At 44.9% G+C, this 16,531-nt stretch overlaps 1 protein-coding gene across 1 annotated transcript in view; it reads right to left on the reverse strand.

The window, feature by feature from the left end:
* nyap2a (neuronal tyrosine-phosphorylated phosphoinositide-3-kinase adaptor 2a) overlaps window positions 1-16,531 on the reverse strand; it is a 131,146-nt gene that overhangs the window by 56,022 nt on the left and 58,593 nt on the right. The window contains exon 4 of the mRNA XM_071359545.1: window positions 627-1,760. Within this exon, the coding sequence (XP_071215646.1) occupies window positions 627-1,760 (1,134 nt within the window). The remainder of the gene's footprint in view (window positions 1-626; window positions 1,761-16,531) is intronic.

The raw sequence follows: 16,531 nt of genomic DNA on the forward strand, positions 1-16,531 counted from the left end.
GTTTACCTGGCCTGATGTCTCCTGGCTGTCCCCAGTCCACCTGGCCATGCTGCTGATCCAGTTTCTGCTGTTTTGCCTGTGGCTATGGAACCCTGACCTGTTCACCAGACATGCTATCTTGTCCCAGACGCGCTGTTTTTTCGACCGACCCTCCCTCCCTCCCTCCCTCCCTCTCTCTATCTCTACCACACCTGCTGTCTCAACCTCTCAATGCTCGGCTATGAAAAGCCATTTACTCCTGAGGTGCTGATCTGTTGTACCCTCTACAATCACCGTGATTATTATTTGACCCTGCTGGTCATCTATGAATGTTTGAATGTCTTGAAAACACCTCTGACACTGGCCCCTATCTCTTTGTGTATTTTCCTCTATTCCCAACACTGTTTCTCTATATTTCTCCCTCTGACACTGCCTCTCTCTCTCACTCTTTTTTCTCTCTGACATGGCCTGTCTCTCTCTATGTATCTCTCATGGTCTCTGGTCAGGAGACAGATAATCCATGTGTGAATTTATTCAATACCTTTTAGCAACTTTTTATCAGTCTGAATTTACATAGATAATTTGAGACAATTTATCCCTCATGCACAAAATACTGTATGTGCCAATACCTAATCATAGGCACTCACATTCAGCGGACTCCTTGACCTTCCTCCCTCCCGATCCCTTCTTTAGCATATTCCGTCCACCGGTAAACAGGTTGGTGAGTTCATCCAGAGGGCTTGTAGGGGTGCGGGAACGCGACACATTCTGCATGGAGCTGTGGGCCGAAGAAGAGTTACTCAGTTTGCCTCCCCCTTCCTTACCAACCGAGCTCTTGGCGACATGCGCAACGGAGGAGGTGGATCGAGGCATGCTGCCGCCTAGCTTCAGGGCGTCATAAGGTGGTGGGCGCTTGAGGCTGAGCGGTGTGATCGAGCGGCCCATGCTTACAGGTGAGGGACATGCGGAATGGCTTCTGGGATACCCATGGGCCGACGCCGATGCCTTGTAGAGAGTGGAGGGCATGGGAGGGGCAGAGGAGCGACCAGACGCAGTGATAGTGTGGGTGAATTGGTGATCCCGCTCTACCCGCTCTCTATCCTTCTCCCGTTCTCGTTTCCTGTCTCTCTCTCTCTCCCCCTTGCGGTGGTGGGGGGAGGAGGAGGGGGGAGGAGCCTCAGAGGTCGTGGGTGAGGCACCCCCCCCGGGCTTGTTGGTGTACCCAGTGGCAACATTCTCCAGCATGGGCAGCTTTGTGACGTCCAGCGGGGTGAGGGGTGATTCATCCGAGTTAGGCGAGCACTGGGCAGGCGCTGGCGGAAAGACCAGCAAGGGCGGCCGGTGGGTGAGCAGGTTGGGGAAGGGGGCGGGGATGTCACAGAGGGACCCCCGGGGGGTGGTGTGGGAGGAGGAGGAACGACCCTGCTCCATGTCCTGTTCCCACTTAGCATCCTGGAGCATGTCGTCGAACATGGGGTATTTCATTTCCTCATAGACCGACTCACTCTGGTCCTCGTCCTCCAGGAGGCGTTGCTTCAGGTCCCTATGAATGTTACCCACCATCTCGATGTAGACAGGCTCGTCCTCATCCTCCGTGTCTGGGGCTGGGCTTGGGCTCTGGCTCTGCGATGAGGACTTTTCCCTCCTTCCTTCCTTCCTGTTGCCATGATTCTGGATGTAGGACTCATCAAAGGAGGTACTCAGCTGCGTGTTAGGGTTCCTCTTTGGCTTGGGAGGAGGGATCCGCTTGTACTCCTCACTGAACGGTCGCGACTTGGACCCTGCACGGGGGACAGACAGACAGCAGCGTTAAAACAGGTCATCAGCAGATGGCCATGATACAAAGGACAATAGTGGCAGAATTGTTTAAGTTTAAGATCACTTTATTGGTCCAGCCAAATTTGACTTATGCTTTTTTAGCCTTCTGAAAGACACAGATACATAAACATACATATACATGGAGAGGTGCAGGGGACTGCCTCACTGTATTTTGTTCCCCCACTTGCAAGTACATGGGTATTTGTTTCTTCAGAGTTAGGGTTAGCATTAGGATCAAGGTTAGGGGTAGAGTTGACATTCCAAGCCGGGCCTCCAGCTCGGGCTTGTCTGGCTGTGTACATAAAATAAAAAAATGAAATGCAGCACCTTGTCTCTCTCCTCCTCTCTGTCAATGAGCAGGACAGGCAGTGCAGCCAGCAACAGTGTGTATCCCGTTGTCCATGTTGCTGACGCTATACCCAATTACAGTCATTTTATTCATTGTTTTACTTGTTGTTTCTCTTACTGAAAAGTTCTGTTAATGAAATCCCTCATTTGTTTCGACAGCAAAACCATTTCCCTTCAACCGTTACCATGCTCTATTCATGTGGCACTTGCATGTAGTGCATGCACCGTGCATGTAGGGCATGACCGATAAGGTAGGGCCGGACCATAGGACAGCCACTCATAATTGCATTAATAAATTGGTTATAACCTCAGAAAACTGTTATAACACAGCAAAATGGATGCGAAGGATGTGAAGAAGGGTCTTGCCACAGGCGAATGTATATTGGTTGCTCAGGAGGGAAAGGGGAAGTCTGATCTCTGGAAAACATTTGACCTGGTTGTTAAACCACTGGCGAATCCTCTGGCATTGAAAAATGCAAAGGTTGCGGGGCATTTTTAAAGTATGACAGCAAGACAACTGGTACGTCTTCTCTGTAGTGCCATTTTAACAGATGCCCTGGTGCAACGGCCTCTTCCCCAGGCCAAACCTCTATGTCTGCATTTGTTAACAAAAACGTAACTGTGCCACTTAAAGTAAAGCAGTCGGTACCTGACAAATCCGTCAGTTTTTGCTGTAAGGATGTTTGATCCTGTACTGTAGAAGGGACAGGCTTTGACGAGCTCGCCCAAAAGCTTATTGATGTGCTGGCTACTTACGGGGAGGTGCATGCTACCTCTGTTCTGCCCCTCCACCAGACTGTCTCCGCCAGATGTCTGAGCCTGGCAGACGAAAAGAGAGAAACCCTGACAGAGAAAACAAACACCCTGACATACGGACTGATGACTATCGGCAGCTTAGTTATCTGACGATAATATGCCGTTATACTACTGCTGATTTCCAGATTTCCAACCTGACCCACAGCACAGTTTCCAGCAGAAGATGCCAAAACCGGGGGAAATAGTGAAGCTGCTAGTGACCAAATTTGGCCTCAACGCTACGTCATTTTAAGCAAAATTGTTTGGGTAACTGACCAGGGCTCCAACATCGTTCTAGCCCTTCGGCCATATCAGAGACTGGACTGCCGGGAACCAAGTTCTATATGCGGTGCTGTGACATGGCCTTGAGGGAGCAGCACTGGCCATCGATGCACCTGACGTTGCTGAAACGCTCACCGCAGTAAAGTTACTTGTCAGGTAGGCTACTTATGACATGATGATATAAGCAAAATAAATACAATGCAGTATGTTATCCTAATTATTTTGCTTTATATAAACATGTAATACCTTTAGCAACAGTGCATTTAGGAATATAATGAATATAGCCAATATAATAATAATAATAATAATGTAGACCTAATGCATTCATATAGCTTTCCATCGGCATCTTATTTGCCATGCAACGGGTTTGAAAGTTTATGATGTGCTTATGAGCAACCACTCTCTACAGCTATGTCAAGCAGTCTGGACTGGCTGCGCAACTCTCAAAGATCCAGCTGCAGATGGGAGACACAAGGTTTAGTACGGTGTACCCGACCCTCAACTCTGTTCAGGACATGTACAATGAAGTGCACGAGAAGCTGGAGGCCCGCAGAAAGAGGCCCTCAGAGAGAGAGGCAAAATAATGACCTGCAAATTTAACCAGTTGAGGATGCTGCCCGCCCAAGACAGGCAAGATGTCTTTGACCATGTGCGCAAACTTTTACAATCCATGGCCGTGCCACCATCAGAGGAGCCTACAGAATACGAAGCGTCTGTGCCACAACCCGCCAAGAGAAGAGAGTTGGACTTTTCAGAGTGGGAAAAAAGAAGATGATGACGACGTGACAAGATACACAACAGAGGCCTGTGATGGCAGACAAAAGAGATATGTTTGGCTGGGGGAAGTCCAAAAGAGCACAGTATATTCACGGCTAGCCAAGTTGGCGAGAAGTGTGATTTGCGTCCCGGGCCAGCAGCAGCAGTGAATGAGTATCCGACGCGGCAAGCTGGACCATAGACAAAAGGAGAACCATGCCTGAACCCTCCACCGTGGAAGTGATCCTTTTTCTTAACAATAATATGCAGGATTTATGTGAGTAAACAACTAATTGGAACTTTGAAATTAAAATGAAATGCATTTGGCCTACAGTAGCTATTGGTATCCCAATTATTCTGACATTTCCAATAAGTTGCCTAGCCTATTCAATTATGAATGAACTATCCATTCTATTTTATTTCAACTTGCCAGCGGCAGGAAGGGACTTTCTTTGTCCCTATAACCACCAGCAATCCCTGGGACTCGTGGCGGGCCTCCCTGGATCTGTCCAAAGATATGTGTTCTTCTGTTAGCCTAATAACAGCGACAACATGTATAATACCAGTCAAAAGTTTGGACACCTTCTCATTCAATGTTTTTTCTTTATTTTTGCTACTTTCTACATTATAGAATAATAGTGAAGACATCAAAACTAGCACTTATGGAATCATGTAGTAACCAAAAAAGTGTTAAACAAATCAAAATATATTTTACATTTTAGATTCTTCAATGCCTTGATGACAGCTTTGCACACTCTTGGCATTTTCTCCAACAGTCTGGAAGGAGTTCCCACATATGCTGAGCACTTGTTGGATGCTTTTCCTTCACTCTGCGGTCCATCTCATCCCAAATCATCTCAATTGGGTTGAGGTCGGGTGATTGTGGAGGTCAGGTCATCTGATGCAGCACTCCATCACACTCCTTCTTGGTCAAATAGCCCTTACACAGCCTGGAGATTGTCGTGTTGAAAAACAAATGGTAGTCCCACTAAGCGCAAACCAGATGGGATGGCGCATTGCTGCAGAATGCTGTTGTAGCCATAATGTTTAAGAGTGCCTTGAATTCTAAATAAATCACTGACAATGTCACCAGCGAAGCACTCCCACACCATCACACCTCCTCCTCCATGCTTCACCTACTAGGCATCTCACAAAGACATGGCCGTTGGAACCAAAAATCGTACATTTGGACTCCACATTTGGACTCCACATTTGGACTCCACATTCCACTGGTCTAATGTCCATTGCACGTGTTTCTTGGCCCAAGCAAGTATTTTCTTCCCATTGGTGCCGTTTAGTACTGGTTTCTTTGCAGAAATTGGACAATGAAGGCCTGATTCACACAGTCTCCTCTGAACAGTTGATGTTGAGATGTGTCTGTTACTTGTGTGAAGCATTTATTTGGGCTGCAATTTATGAGGCTGGTAACTTTAATGAACTTATCTTCTGCAGCAGAGGTAACTCTGGGTCTTCCTTTCCTGTGGTGGTCCTCATGAGAGCCAGTTGCATCATAGCGCTTGATGGTTTTTGCGACTGCATTTGAAGAAACTTTCAAAGTTCTTGAAATATTCTGAATAGACTGACCTTTATGTCTTAAAGTAATGATGGACTATCGTTTCTCTTTGCTTATTTGAGCTGTTCTTGCCACAATATGGGCTTGGTCTTTTACCAAATAGGGCTACCTTCTGTATACCACCCCTACCTTGTCACAACACAACTGATTGGCTCAAAAGCATTAAGGAATTCCACAAATTAACTTTGAACAAGGCACACCTTTTAATTGAAATGCTTTCCAGATGACTACCTCATAAAGCTGGTTGAGAGAATACCCAGAGTTTGCAAAGCTGTCATCAAGGCAAAGGGTGGCTACTTTGAAGAATCTCTAATATAAAATATATTTTGATTTATTTAACACTTTTTTGGTTACTACATGATTCCATATGTGTTATTTCATAGTTTTGATGTCTTCACTTGTCACGTTTGTCATAAAGATCGGACCAAGGTGCAGCGTGGTATGCGTACATTCTTATTTTATTAAAGAAAGAACACTGGATGCTCACTTGAGCCCGGCAAGTGCGGGGCGCTAACACAGGACGCACTGGGCTGTGCAGACGCACCGGAGATACAGTATGCAGAGCCGGCGCAGGATATCCTGGCCCAAGGAGATGTACTGGAGACCAGGAGCGCTGAGCCGGCACCATCCGTCCTGGCTGGATGCCCATTTTAGCCCGGCAAATGCGAGGAGCTGGAATAGAGCGCACCGGGCTATGAATGCGAACTGGAGACACTGTGTGCATCTCTGCATAAGACGTGCCTGACCAGTTACAAGCTCCCCATGGTAAACACGAGGAGTTGGCTCAGTCAATCACTCTTTCACTTTGAGCCATGAGAGATTGACATGCATCTCATTAATGTTAGCTCTACGTGTACTTTTAAGTACCAGCCGTGCTGCCCTGTTCTGAGCCAACTGCAATTTTCCTAAGTCCCTCTTTGTGGCACCTTACCACATGACTGAACAGTAGTCCAGGTGCGACAAAACCAGGGCCTGTAGGACCTGCCTTGTTGATAGTGTTGTTAAGAAGGCAGAGCAGCACTTTTTTATGGACAGACTTCTCCCCATCTTGGCTACTGTTGTATCAATATGTTTTGACCATGACAGTTTAAAATCCAGGGTTACTCCAAGCAGTTTAGCCACCTCAATTTGCGCAAATTCCACATTATTCATTACGAGATGTAGTTGAGGTTTAGGGTTTAGTGAATGATTTGTCCCAAATACAATGCTTTAGGTTTTGGAAATATTTAGGACTAACTTATTCCTTGCTACCCATTCCAAAACTAACTGCAGCTCTTTGTTAAGTGTTGCAGTCATTTCAGTTGCTGTAGTAGCTGGCGTGTATAGTGTTGAGTCACCCGCATACATAGACACATTGGCCTTACTCAAAGCCAGTGTTATGTTGAGATTGCGTAATTTATGGATCTGTTGGGGCTGTATGCAAATTGGAGTGGGTCGAGGGTATCTGGGATTGTGGAGTTAATGTGTGCCATAAATAGCCTCTCAAAGCACTTTATGAATACAGAAGTGGCTGCTACAGGGCGGTAGTCATTGTGGCATGAAGCATTAGAGTTCTTGGGGACAGGAATGAGCGTGATCATCTTAAAACATGTGGGGATTACAAACTGGTACTAAGAAAGGTTGAAAATGATTGTGAATATGCCTGCCAACTGGTCATTGTGGGACTTGTACTTATTCCTGTCGGCGTAGCCTCAGGGTTGTCTACGATAGTTCTGTGTGGTAGCCCTGTTCTCAACCTCTGTGTTATTCCAGGGCTTTTGATTGGGGAAGCAGGGAACCCTCACTGTGGGGAAAATGTAGTCAATGCACTTTCTAATGAAGCCGGTGACAGAGGTGGTTAGCTCATCAATGCAATCGGGGAAGTCTCGAAACATATTACTATCAGTGCTAGCAAAGCAGTGCAAAGCAGTCCTGTAGCATAATCTCTAATTCCGGTGGCCATTTCTCAACAGAGCGAGTGCTTTCTGTATGTAAACAGGAAGCAGAAGTACGGAGTCATGATCGGATGTTCCGAATAGTGGACGAGGGAGGGCCTTGTATTCTTGCTTGTAGGTAGAATAGCAGTGGTCTAAGACTTTATCGTCCCTAGTGCCGTTGGAGATGTGTTGATGGAAGTTGGACATCACGTGTCTTAGTGACGCAGAATTAAAATCGGTGGCAACCAGAAAAGCAGCCTCTGGATACAGGTTTTCTTGCTTGTTTATAGCCTTGTACAGTTCGCTTGTTATTTTTTTAGTCCTGAGGTGGAATGTATACAGCAGTCATGATAACAGACGCAAACTCCCTCGGGAGGTAGAAGGGTCAGCGTTTGACCATCAGGTATTCCAAGACAGGTGAACACTTCCACCGCGCTGGAGTAAGCACACCAGTTGGTTTTGATGAAGAGGCAAACCTCCCCCCTCGATTTCCCAGACTCCACTGTCCTGTCCGCCCGGTGAATGGAGAATCCATCAAGTTGGAGAGCCATGTTTCAGAAAAGCAAAGAATATTGCAGTTTCGAGAGTCCCGTTGGTGGTAAATCCACGATTGGAAGTCATCCAGATAATTATCAAGTGACTGGCGAGTAGAATGGAGGGAAGAGGTGGCCTGTTTACCATTTGCCTTCATCTCACTAGGATCCACCCTCTTGCCTCTGTAACGCCGGAGTTTCCTCTTGGTAGCCCCAAAATTGGGTTGGAATTACAGAGAGCCCAGGGCAAATGAGTCGAAGTTGAAGCCAGAACTGGGGTAAGTAATTGCCAAGATGATGTTCAAAAGTTCTTGTCAATTGTAGGAAATAATAGCACCCACACAATAGAGCATTGATGGCCTCCTATTTCCTATAGGCTTTTTCCTGTGCACACACTGTTCCTACTACGCACAATCTCAAAAGCAAACAAACCTATCATCTTGAAATACTTCAGTACGCAAAAGAAGGCCTCTGGCTTGATATTTGCCATTTCCCTATACCCAAGGCTTTAAATTCCTACCACTAGAGCGCGAGCAGAGTTTGCCATTTAAGATGTTATTTGCATCTCTGGCAGGTAGCCCCCACTCAGAGGACCACTGTAAAACCTCATCAAGCAATCTAGCCATGGGTTCATTTGAAAGACAATATATATTTTTTGCATTATTAAGTCTTGATATATGCTACAGTCTATGATTCATACTCTCACTACAACACTGTCAATACTAGAGAAATGCACACTACGTACAGTAGGTGGTGGCACCTCTTAAACCCCACAGAAGAATCCGAAAAGCCCACACCAACAGGATGTTACCATCAACCATATCCTCCATTGAATGTAATAGCAGCAGAGATTCTCTTTGGAAGAATGACACATTTTGGAAAGAAAATACCACAGGTTTTTGGAACTAAAGAACAGTTAAATTGTTTGTATTTATCACCACTGAACATTTTGAAATACGGAACTACAGTTCTCAGACCCCTTGACTTTTTTGACATTTTGTCACGTTACAGCCTTATTCTAAAATTGATTAAAAAAAAAATTCGCCCTCATCAAGCTACACACAATAATACTCCATAATGACAAAGCAAAAACACGTTTTTAGACATTTTTGCAAAAAAAACATTTAAAAAATGAAATACATTTACATAAGTATTCAGACACTACTCAGTACTTTGTTGAAGCACCTTTGGCAGCAATTACATCCTTGAGTCTTCTTGGGAATGACGCTACAAGCTTGGCACACCTGTGTTTGGGGAGTCTGTCCCCTTCTTCTCTACAGATCATCTCAAGTTCTGGCTGGGCCACTCAATGACACTCAGAGACTTGTCCAGAAGCCACTCCTGCATTGTCTTAGCTGTGTGCTTGGGGTCATTGTCCTGTCCCCAGTCTGAGATCCTGAGTGCTCTGAAGCAGGTTTTCATCAAGGATCTCTCTGTACATTGCTCCGTTCATCTTCCCTAGATCCTGTCTAGTCTCCCAGTCCCTGTCACTAAAAACATTCCCACAGCATGATGCTGCCACCACCATGCATTAATGTAGAGATGGTGCTAGGTTTCCTCCAGACGTGACGCTTGTGCCTCGACACAATCCTGTCTCGGAGCTCTACGGGCAATTCCTTGGACCTCATGACTTGGTTTTTATTGTGACATGTACTGTCAACTCATGTCTGTGACATGCACTGTCAACCTTATATAGACAGGTGTGTGGGCTTGAGGTTGCTTCCTTGAGCACCCAGGTCGTCAGTCTAGGTAAGAAACTTTGGAAAGCACAGAGTGGAATGTTTACCTTTTCTAGGCCGGTGTTGCCCGGAGTTCGTTTGCATCTCCTGCCTCTCATCCCCAATCTGATTGCAGAGTCGAAGGAGCACAGCAAGAGGAGCATAGCAATCGACGATGGTCGCATGTCACAAGTTGTAGAAGCCGAACACAGCGGCCTCCCGCAAAGCAGTCTACACTCCCAACGAGAGGCCCAGAACGGATTGAAACAACTAATAGTTTCACCACCCTGGACCCTGATCTTCCTGCACATTTGTCGCTGGGGGTACCTGTGTCTGCGGCCACTGTGCCTACTCCTACTCCTTCCCCTAACTTGAGCCCCACTCTGGATCGAGCGGGGCTTCTCCATCTGTCGGAGGCCTGCACCAGGCGCTAGGAGCTACGGGCTCAAGTTATCCTGCCACTCGCACATCCTTAAAGGGTTCTCCGAATCCTGTGAAGCGTGGGAGTGGGCGGATTCCCTCGTCCTTCTCGCCAGCCGTGATTTTGGGCAGCTCCGTGGTAAGAAATGTGACTGTTCCTGGTGCATAAACTATCTCGCGTCAATGACATAAATAAGCTGCTCCCGAATGTACAACGTTAGTAAATAGACATCGATTCTATTGTAGTCAATGTGGGTTTTGATGACATTATGAAGGGCAGCTCTGAACAGTTGAAACTGGATTTTAAAGAGTTGATTGACTCTCTGCTATACACTGATAAAAGACACATCATATCCGACCCTGTGCCCTCTCTGAATTGTGGCATGCAATGCTTTAGCAGGATTCTTTCTCTTCACAACTGGCTACGTGATTATTGCTGCTCAATGTGCGTAACTTTTGTTGACAATTTCGATACCTTTTGGAAACAAAACCTATTTAATAAGGAGGATGGAATCCACCCAAATCATTTGGGTTCCTGGATCCTTTCACAGGATTGTATGGCTGTGCTGAGACAACGACTTATCAATGACCCAAGCCCAGCTCAGTTAATCCCTACCATTGTGTTGCTGAGTTGTCATAATTCTTCAGCAAATGTACATTAAACCAGGGGTGTTGGTAACTGCAGCAATCATGTGCCCATGAACCAGATGTATGCTGTTAGGACTGAGGCGGTTTGCCCTGGTAGGAAGTCCACTGTGTGCAGCTCACCCTGCACTAACATAAATAACATGAGCATGTCTACTTCTGCTAAGCTTCCCAGTAAAGCAATGAAAACAAGCAAGCATCCCAGAAAAGTGCTCAAAATAGCCCATGTTAAACATATGTAGCTGAAGAAACAAGTTTCATGAAATTAATAACTTGCTAGTAACAGATTACATTCATATTCTCTGAAACTCACTTAGTAATCGCTTTTATGATACAGTGTTAGCAATACAAGGTTATAACATTTACAGAAAATACAGAAATGCCAATGGTGGATGTGTTGATGTTTGCATTCAGAACCAGAATCCTGTAAAGCTTAGAGAGGATCTCATGTTAAATACTGTTGAAATAATATGGCTACAGGTTCATATGGCACACCTAAAGCCCATTATTGTGGGAAACTGCTATAGACCACCAAGTGCTACCAGTCAGTATCTGGATAACATGTGTGAAATGCTTGATAATGTATGTGATATCAACAGAGGTATATTTTCTGGGTGTTTTAAATATTGACTGGCTGTCATGAGGCAACCCACTCAAGAAAATGCTTCAAACTATAACCAATGCCTGCAACCTGGTTCAGGTTATCATCAGCCTACCAGGCTAGTTAAAAACAGAAACGGAATTAAATCATCATTTATTGATGACATGTTTATTAATGTTTCAGAAATTAGCTTGAAAGCAGTATCCAGATCCATCGGATGTAGTGATCAAAATATAGTAGCCATAACATAGTGTATAAGAGGTCATACAATAAGTTTTGTAGTGATTCCTATGTTGTTGATGTAAAGAATATTTGTTGGTCCGTGGTGTGTATTGAAGAGCAAACACATTTACGAAATTGCTTGTCCCAGTTACTAATAAGCATGTCTCCATTAAGAAAATTACTGTAAAAATTTTTAAATCCCTATGGATTGATGAGAAATTGAAAAATGTTATGGTTGAGAGGGATGAGGCAAAAGGAATGGCAAATAAGTCTGGCTGCACAACCGATTGGCAAACATACTGCAAATTGAGAAATCATGTGACTAAACTGAATAAACAGAAGAATAAACTACACTATGAAACAAAGACAAATGACATGAAAAATAATAGTAAAACATTTTGGAGCACCTTTTTAGATTTTTATTTAACTAGGTAAGTCAGTTAAGAACAAATTCTTATTTACAATGACGGCCTAGACCGGCCAAACCCTAACCAAGACAATTGTGCACCGCCCTATGGGACTCCCAATCACAGCCGGTTGTGATACAGCCCGGGATTGAACAGGGTCTGTTGTGAAGCCTCTAGCACAGCGATGCAGTGCCTTAGACAGTTGCACCACTCAGGAGCCCTTAAATGAAAGCACCAGGTCTCATTCATCACAAAAATAACTACTTTAATGATTTTTTCATTAGCAAGATTAGCAAACTTAGGCATGACATTACAGCAACAAACGCTGAAACTACACATCCAAGTATATGAAAGACAAGCATTGTAATTTTGAATTCTGTAAAGTGAGTGTGGAAGAGGTGAAAAACATATTATTGTCTATCAACAATGACAAGCCACTAGGGCTATTTGCCATTATCTTCATTTTAAGCCTACTAGACAGTGTGTGCCCTGAGGCCTGAAAGGAAGCAAAAGTCACTCCACTACCTAGGAATAGTAAAGCCCCCTTTACTGGCTCAAATAGCCGACCAATCAGTCTGTTACCAACCCTTAGTAAACTTTTGAGAAAAATGTTGTTCGACCAGATACAATGCTATTTTTTCAGTAAACAAATTGACAACAGTCTTTCAGCACTCTGATACGGAAGGATATTCAACAAGCACAGCAACAACAACAAAAAACAAGCCATGAAGTCAAAGGAATTGTCCGTGTCGAGGCACAGATATGGGGAAGGGTAAAAACTAATTTCTGCAGCATTGAAGATCCCAAAGAACACAGTGGCCTCCATCATTCTTAAATGCAATAAGTTTGGAAGTACCAAGACTCTTCCTAGAGCTGGATGCCTGGTCAAACTGAGCAATCGGGAGAGGAGGGCCTTGGTCAGGGAGGTGACCAAGAACCCAATGGTCACTCTGACAGAGCTCCAGAGTTTCTCTGTGGAGATGGGAGAACCTTCCAGAAGGACAACCATCTCTGCAGCACTCCACCAATCAGGCCTTTATGGTAGAGTGGCCAGACGGAAGCCACTCCTCAGTGAAAGGCACATGACAGCCAGCTTGGAGTATGCCAAAAGGCACCTAAAGACTCTTAGACCAAGATTGAACTCTTTGGCCTGAATACCAAGCGTCACGTCTGGAGGAAACCCGGCACCATCCCTACGGTGAAGCATGATGGTGGCAGCATCATGCTGTTGGGGTGTTTTTCAGCGGCAGGGACTGGGAGACTAGTCAATCGCACTCCACACTGCCCTTTTCCACCTGGACAAAAGGAACACCTATATGAGAATGCTGTCCATTGACAACAGCTCAGCATTCAACAACATAGTGTCCACAACGCTCATCACTAAGCTAAGGACCCTGGAACTAAACACATCCCTCTGCAACTGGATCCTGGATTTCCTGACGGGCCGCCCCCAGGTGGTAAGGATAGGCTACAACACATCTGCCATGCTGATCCTCAACACTGGGGCCCCTCAGTGGTGTGTGGTTAGTCCCCTCCTGTACTCCCTGTTCACCTACGACTGTGTGGCCAAGCACGACTCCAACACCATCATTAAGTTTGCTGACGACACAACAGTGGTAGGCCTGATCACCGACAACGATGAGACAGCCTATAGGAAGGAGTTTAGAGACCTGGCAATGTGGTGCCAGGACAACAACCTCTCCCTCAATATCAGAAAGACAAAGGAGCTGATCGTGGACGACATGAAAACGGAGGTCCGAACAGGCCCCCATTAACATGGGAATCAGTGAAGAACAAATTCTTATTTACAAGGACAGCCTACTCCTTCCTCCCAGTCGGGGAATTGAACCCCGGTCTCCCGCGTGCCCGCTTTCAAATGCTTCTCAAAGATGCCCTCTGGTGGTCAAACTAGCACTAACTAGCATTAATGGTACCAGGGGTTCACACTTAATAACGTACCATAGAATTCTGCAGCACCATGCAAACTGTGCCTCAGTACACTGCAACTTTTAAAGGAGGAACCACTGTATGGCAACTGCTAGGCGTCCGACCGTAAGCCGCCACAGAGGGTATTGCGTATTGCCCAGTACATCACTGGGGCCAAGCTTCCTACCATCCAGGACCTATATACTAGGCAGTTTCAAAGGAAGGCCAAAAAATTGTCAAAGACTGCAGTCACCCAAGTCATAGACTGTTCTCTCTGCTACCACATGGCAAGTGGTATCGGAGCGCCAAGTCTAAGTCCAAAAGGCTCCTTAACAGCTTCTACCCCCAAGCCATAAGACTGCTGAACAATTAATAAAATGGCCACCCTAACTATTTACATTGACAAGCTCACAGACGGGACCACCGAGGGCTGAAGTGCATCGAGCATAAAAAGTGGTCTGTCCTTTGTTGCAACACTCACTACCAAGTTCCAAACTGCCTCTGGAAGCAACATCAGCATAAGAACTGTTCGTCGGGAGCTTCATGAAATGGGTTTCCATGGCCTATCAGCCGCACACAAGCCTAATATTATCATGTCGTAATGCCAAGCGTCGGCTGGAGTGGTGTAAAGCTCACCACCATTGGACTCTGTAGCAGTAGAAATGCGTTTTCTGGAGTGATGAATAACGGTTCACCATCTGGCAGTCCGACGGACGAATCTGGGTTTGGCAGATGCCAGGAGAATGCTACCTGCTCCAATACATAGTGCAAACTCTACAGTCTGGTGCAGGGGGAATAACAATCTGGGGCTGTTCAAGCTAGGCCCCTTAGTTTCAGTGAAGGGAAATCATAACCCTACTGCATACTGGCATACATTCTAGAAAATTCTGTTCTTCCAACTTTGTGGCAAAAGCTTGGGGAATGCCCTTTTCTGTTTCAGCATGACAATGCCCCCATGCACAAAGTGAGGTCCATGCAGAAATGGTGTGTCGAGATCGGTGTGGAAGAACTTGACTTGCCTAGACAGAGCCCTGGCCTCACAACCCCATCAAACATCTTTGGGATTAATTGGAATGCCGACTGTGAGCCAGGCCAAATCACCCAACATCAGTGCCTGACCTCACTAATGCTCTTGTGGCTGAATGGAAGCAAGTCCTCGCAACAATGTTCCAACATCTAGTGGAAAGTCTTCCCAGAAGATTGGAGGCTCTTATAGCAGCAAAGAGGGGACCAACACCATATTAATGCCCATGATTTTGGAATGAGATGTTTGACAAGCATGTGTCCACATACTTTTGATAATGATTTGTATGTAGATGTCCTACCCTAACTCTTTCAGGTAATACATTCTATGCAGTGTTAGCCTTATATTTAGCTAATGAATAATGGGTTATGCATGGCCTCACGCCTTAAAAAATGCTTCTTAGCTCCTGGAGTCCAGTGAAAAAAGAGCAGTTATTTATTCAGACCCATTACCATTCAGTCTTCGTGAAGAGAAGTGAAGGCTGCCTGCATCTTATTCTAGTCCAATATTATTCAAGCATGTCATTACAATGCTGACGATAAGGACAACGAAACGAATTTCAGTTAACTGTTGAAAGCGAGGAAGGAATGAAGCAAGAGAAAGAGTAATAAATCAAATCAAATCAAAGTTTATTTGTCACGTGCGCCGAATACAACAGGTGTAGACCTTACAGTGAAATGCTTACTTACAGGCTCTAACCAATAGTGCAAAAAAGGTATGAGGTGAACAATAGGTAAGTAAAGAAATAAAAACAACAGTAAAAAGAGAGTGAAAAATAACAGTAGCGAGGCTATATACAGTAGCGAGGCTATAAAAGTAGCGAGTCTACATACAGACATGATTTATATTTCTACTTTGCACATTCTTCCACTGCAAATCTACCATTTCAATGTTTTACTTGCTATATTGTATTAACCTCGCCACCATGGCCTTTTTTTGCCTTTACCTCCCTTATCTCACCTCATTTGCTCACATTGTATATAGACTTATTTTTCTACTGTATTATTGACTGTATGCTTGTTTTACTCCATGTGTAACTGTGTTGTTGTATGTGTCGAACTGCTTTGCTTTATCTTGGCCAGGTCGCAATTGTAAATGAGAACTTGTTCTCAACTTGCCTACCTGGTTAAATAAAGGTGAAACAAAACAAATAAAAATAAAAGACACCGGTTGGTCGGGCCAATTGAGGTAGTATGCACATGAATGTATAGTTAAAGTGACTATGCATATATGATAAACAGAGAGTAGCAGCAGCGTAAATCGCACATCGCACATCGCACAACATTAGGATAAATATTATGAATGGTATATATGGGTCAGCCTACTAAACATAACAATTTTAAATAGGTCGTATCATATTTCAAATTCGCTAGCATATAATTGCAACTTTGTGGGCCGCATGTCCTGCACCAGCATTGCATGTTCTCTCCCAGCTTCATGGTTCGAATGAGGTGTGTAATTTCAGCATAGAACACAGTATAATACAATACAGTACAGTATTACAGTCCACACTCAAAAAGATTAGCCTACTAGAGCTTGTTAAATTTATTTATCCAAGACAGCATAAC

This window comes from Salvelinus alpinus, chromosome 22 (genome assembly GCF_045679555.1).
Source record: "Salvelinus alpinus chromosome 22, SLU_Salpinus.1, whole genome shotgun sequence".
Classification (NCBI taxonomy): domain Eukaryota; kingdom Metazoa; phylum Chordata; class Actinopteri; order Salmoniformes; family Salmonidae; genus Salvelinus; species Salvelinus alpinus.